General features: G+C 44.0%; 1 protein-coding gene and 1 pseudogene across 1 annotated transcript in view; one reads left to right on the top strand and one right to left on the bottom strand.

Annotated features, from left to right (window-relative positions):
- Positions 1–177, bottom strand: part of ODF3B (outer dense fiber of sperm tails 3B) — a 3,171-nt gene extending 2,994 nt beyond the window's left edge. Inside the window, exon 1 of the mRNA XM_010841591.1 lies at positions 7–177. Within this exon, the coding sequence (XP_010839893.1) occupies positions 7–177 (171 nt within the window). The remainder of the gene's footprint in view (positions 1–6) is intronic.
- Positions 178–198: 21 nt separating this feature from the next.
- LOC104989790 lies at positions 199–2,415 on the top strand (annotated as a pseudogene).
- The last annotated feature ends 3,012 nt before the right edge of the window (positions 2,416–5,427 follow it).

The following is a 5,427-nucleotide window of genomic DNA, read 5'->3' as shown; positions in this document are numbered from 1 at the left end:
GCGGACAAAAGGTGGCGGCCCAGGCCTCTCCGCCCGGACTCCGGGGACGCACTCCCGGTTCCCTCCAGATGCGCCTGACTCCGGGGCGGGGCCCGCGCGTATCCCAGACACCAGAGAAACAAACGGCAGCTTTCCTGGCTCCAGAGTGGCGCGGGGCAAGGACAGCTTCGAGGCCATCTCCCGTCCCCCCGCCCCAAAATGAGTTTAGTAGGGGTGTATGTGCGCGCGCCAACTTTGGACGCAGCACTGCGGGAGTGGAATTCCCAGGGCTTCCGGAGAACTGAGATATTTTAGGAACATTGGGGGAGGATAACGGGGCGAGGGGGAGAGAGCGGGGACCTGCTACCCGAGGGGGCCCCGAAGTGGATGCACTGACCTGTTCCTGTGTCTCCTGGCTGGGAAGGCAAGGTGGGGTGTCTGGATCCCCACCGCTGCAGGGCCCAACTCCCAGACCCCATTGTGTCCGGGTCGCGCCTCCTGGCAACCGGACTGACCGCCCCACCTGGCCCCGCCCCCAGCCTCTCCTCCTTGGAGTCCATGGCAGCGGCAGGCGTCCTGCAGGCTGGGCCAAGGACCAGAACTCGGTCCACAACCGTTCCCCAGGCTTCAGTACTCCCATTCCGGAAATAAGTCTGCAGACAAAAAACAAGTGCGAGAGTAAAGAAATCAAGCTCAATTTAATTGCTGTGTGTAGAGAGAACTTCGCCTCTATTTAAACGCGTGGAATGCAAAAGCAGTCATGTACTGGGCCACAAAAAAGCCATACAATTAGTAGATATAAACTATTATATATAGGATGGATAAACACAAGGTTCTTTTAGATAGCCCACGGAGCCATGTTCAATATCCTGTGTTAAACCGTAATGGAAAAGAATGTAAAAAAAAAAAAAAAAGGAATATATGTGTGTAACTGAGTCACTTTGCTATAAAGCAGAGACGGGCACAGCACTGTGAATCAACTATACTTCAGTTACAAAAAGAGCCCGTACAAGGTGAGTAAATAGATACAATGGGAAACACGATTTGGTCACAATTCAAAACAATTCTAAGCAAACAGTATAAAATGTTTTTAAAAGTGGTTAAATATTTAGAAATTAACAAATTATCTTTGAAAGCTAGCAGCCAGGAGTGCCGAGGGAGCTGGAGGGCTGTGACCCTTGCTGGGGACCCTCGAGCGGGCCCAGGGGGATGAGAGTGACTCCAAGTCCAGCACATGTGTATTGAAGCACATTAAAGGATTCAATATGAAGCACAGAAGCAGATAATGCCAAAATGCAAGCAGTGGCTGATGCACATTCAGTGAGTGGGGCAGTCTGCCCTTCTCCCGCTGCCGAGATGGCGGAAATTAGTTGAAGGTGTTGGTCAATGAGGGAGGGTCCCGGAAAAATGAAAGGGAGCACCACCAAGCGCTGACCTGAAACAAGGATTTCAAGGAGTTTCAAATGCTGCTGTGATTATGCAGGTACCAGAGAGAAATGCTGTGGCAGGAAGATACTCCAGTCAAGACCAACAGATCATCACCTTATTCAGTCATCTCCCTTTAAGCCTCTGGCACTAAAAACACCGCCTCCGGTGCTTATGCTAAGTGAAAGACAGCTGTATTTTCTGAATTCAGAAAGACCTCCTCCAAACCCTCAGAAATCTGTGCAGTTGGTAAGCTAAAAAGAGATCGCTTTATGAGAGAAAATGTGATGTGTGTGTGATAAGTGACTTCAGTCGTGTCTGACTCTTTGTGAACCTATGGACTGTAGCCCATTAGGCTCCTCTGTCCATGGGATTCTCCAGGCAAGATGGAGTGGGTTGCCATGCCCTTCTCCAAGAGATCTTTCTGACCCAGGGATCGAACCCACATCTCTTAAACATCTCCAGCACTGGCAGGCAGGTTCTTTACCACTAGCACCACCCGGGAAGCCAAAGAAAGAAAATGCTGTTGGCCGAAATTGACAGCTGGTCAGAACCGATTCCATACCTGTGTTGCGTGGGTCTGCTGCCGCCACTTCTGATCCTCATCTTGACAAGGTCATGTGTGCATTTCAAATATAGATACAGTGGCTGGAGGAACTTTGGATGACATAACTTGTAGGTGCAGCTTCATTAAGATGACAGATAAACTAAATAGATCTACAACTTCTGGAAGCGGAGAGCAAAGGCTGCTCAAGGAGAGATGGCCACGTATCCAATCACCGTGGTATTCTGGCTGCTCACCAGCTGGCTCTGGTTTTGCTGCTCAATTCTCAAAAAGTATTGTCTCAAGAGCTGGAAATACAGAGAATTTGTAAACGTCTTTGTATTTGCACTGTGTGATGTTTTACAGCCCATACCTTGAAGGTGTGTTTCTCCCAGAAAGGAGGGGAGAACGACTTATATTTGCAGAAGCAAAGGCATATTCTGTGACTTGACTGTATTTACCTTTAGCCAGTTCTGCCATAACACCTACTTAAAACTCTCCCTTTGTATGTTTTGTAAATAGGATCTAGGGTTTTAAAAAAAATTTTAAGGAATTTTTTTGCCTCATCCGTTTGCACAAGTAATTCTGAGTGGGAGAGAAAGTGTATAGAAAATGGATTTGCAGAAATGTCTGTCTGTAAAGAAAAAATAGTGCTTTGTTTTGTCCTGTTTCTCAAACACTAGGAAACAATTTAGTTAATAGACATTTTTGCATCCGCATTTCAACATTAATACTCCTGAAGTCATGGTCTGCTGGCAGATTTAATGAAATCAAGCCATCTTACGTTTCACGATCACCTTAAAGTAATTTCTGACATTTTGAGCAGCTTATGTAACATGGGCAAAATGTGCTTTTTAATTTTTATTTTAGTTTTGCAGATGGTTTTCTATAAAGTACATTTTTACTAAGTCCACGTGTGAATGATTAATGATTTAAAAAATTACCAAATAAAGTACAAATATAGTGTATTTAATAAACTGTCAACCTAAACAAAAATCCAGCAATCAGTCAGATAGAAAACCAAGAGTAGCTGTGAGGCTTTTGTTTTAAAAAGCTGCAGGGTTTCTGTTGCATGTTCTTGAGAAGCTGAGAAAGGCCAGTTTCTTGAGGCTGATGCAATGGGACTGCTGACGAAAACAGTTAAACTCTCAGATAAAAAAGATGAGAGGCCACAAGTGTAGCCTGAAGAGACACACTAAACTTTTCAATAATACTTCAATTTAAATTTTTAAAATAAATTATTTTGTTTCCTTCGGAGAGGTACTCCGAAGTGTAACTTCTGCATCATATGTTCTATTGTTAATTTCTTGAGGAAACTGTACTGTTTCCCATACTGGCAGCACCAATTTACCTTCCACCAGTAGTGTGCGAGGGCTCCTTTTTCTCCACATTCTCGCCCACTCTTATCATTTCTTGTCTTTTTGATGAGTCATTCTGACAGGTGTGAGGTAATGTTGTGGATCTGATTTGCATTTCCCTGGTGATGTATGATGTTGAGTGTCTTTTCAGGTTCCTGTTGGCCATCTGTATATCATTTTGAAAAATGTTTCTTCAGGTCTTTTGCGTATTTTTCCTAATTTTTTCTTTGCTTTTTTAAAAAATTGAAGTACAGTTGATTTACAATATTTATTAGCTTCAGGTATACAGCATAGTGATTCAATATTTTCCTGTCCATTAAAATTTTTTTTTGATACTGTACAAGCTGATTATATATTTTGGATCTGAATTCCTTATTCCTTCCCTATGGCTCAGGTGGTAAAGAATCTGCCTGCAATGCAGGAGACCTGGGTTCAATCCTTGGATTGGAAAGAAGCCTGGAGAAGGGAAAGGCTACCCCTCCAGTATTCTGGCCTGGAGAATTCCACGGACTGTATAGGCCAGGGGGGTCACAAAGAGTCGGACACGACTGCGCAACTTTTACCCACTTGGTTATGTTATTGGCAAATATTTTCTCCCAGGCAGTATGCTGTCTTTTTAATTTTTTAAAGACGTTGTATTGGGGTATAATTTATGATGCTGTGTTAGCTTCAGGTGTACAGCAAAGTGAACCTATTGTACAAATACACGCATCCGTTTTTTATCCATCCTCTGTGGGGAAGAGCCTTTTCCCACGTAGGCCACTGCAGAGTGCTGAGCAGAGTTCCCTGTGCCGTGCAGTGGGCTCTTACTCATCCCCTATTTTATATATATGGTGGCTCTAGTGGTAAAGAACCCAGGAGAGTGTAGGAGGCATGAGAGACTCAGGCACCATCCCTGGGTCGGGAAGACCTCTTGGAGGAGGGCATGGCAACCCACTCCAGTATTCTGGCCTGGAGAATCCCATGGACAGAGGAGCCTGGGGGCTACAGTCCATGGGGTTGCAGAGTCAAACATGCTGAGTGACTCAGCACATGCGTGGCAATCCCAGTCTTCCAGTTTATTCCTCCCGCCTTACCCCCTACCCAGTAACCGAAAGCTTATTTTCTACGTATGTACAGTAACTTTTGGTTTTGTAGGTAAGTTCATAGGTAACCTTTTTAAAGATTCCACATATAATCAATATCATGTGATATTTTTCTTTCATATCAATCAATATCATAGATATTTTTCTATCACTCAGTGTGATAATCTCCAGGTCTTTCCATGTTGTCGCAAATGGCATTATTTTGTTCTTTTTTAATGGCTAAGTGACCCTCCGTTGCATTGCTGTCTGTGTGCCACGTCTCCTCTATCCCCTCCTCTGTTGATGGATGCTTGGGCTGCTTCCTGTCCTGGCTGCTGTGAGTGGTCCTGCAACGAGCCCGGGGGTGCGTGTGCCTTTTTGAATTCTGCGTTTCTCTGGATTTGTGCCTAGGAGTGGGATTGCTGGTCCATATGGTAGTTCTATTTTCAGTTTTTAAATGAACCTCTGTACTGTTCTGCACAGTGGCTGTATTAGTGTGCATTCCCACCAACAGTGTAAGATCCAGCGTTTATTGTCTGTAGATTTTTTTGGTGATGGCCAGCGTGAGGCGGTGCCTCATTGTAGTTTTGATTTGTATTTTTTTAATAATTAGTGGTACTGAGCATCTTTTTTGGAGAAGGCAATGGCAACCCACTCCAGTACTCTTGCCTGGGAAATCCCATGGATGGAAAAGCCTGGTGGGCTGCCGTCTCTGGGGTTGCACAGAGTCGGACACGACTGAAGCGACTTAGCAGTAGCCGCAGCAGAGCGTCTTTTCAAGTGCTTTATAACCATCTGTATGTCTTCTTTGGAGAAATGTCTATTTAGATCCTCTGCCCAGTTTTTGATTGTGGACTGTTTTTTTTTTTTATTTTTTTTATTTAGCTCCATGAATTATTTGTATCTTTTGGAGATTAATCCATTGTTGGTTGCTTTATTTGAAAAATGTTCTCCCATTCTGAGGGTTTTCTTTTCTTTTTATTTATGGTTTCCTTTGTGTGCAAAAGTTTTATGTTTAATTAGGTCCCATTTGTTTTTATTTTCATTATTCTAGGAG

Source organism: Bison bison, unplaced genomic scaffold, assembly GCF_000754665.1.
Source record: "Bison bison bison isolate TAMUID 2011002044 unplaced genomic scaffold, Bison_UMD1.0 scf7180017847066, whole genome shotgun sequence".
NCBI classification, from domain to species: Eukaryota; Metazoa; Chordata; class Mammalia; order Artiodactyla; family Bovidae; genus Bison; species Bison bison.
The sequence above is the reverse complement of the archived record's forward strand: the minus strand, read 5'-3'. Positions and strand labels throughout refer to the sequence as shown.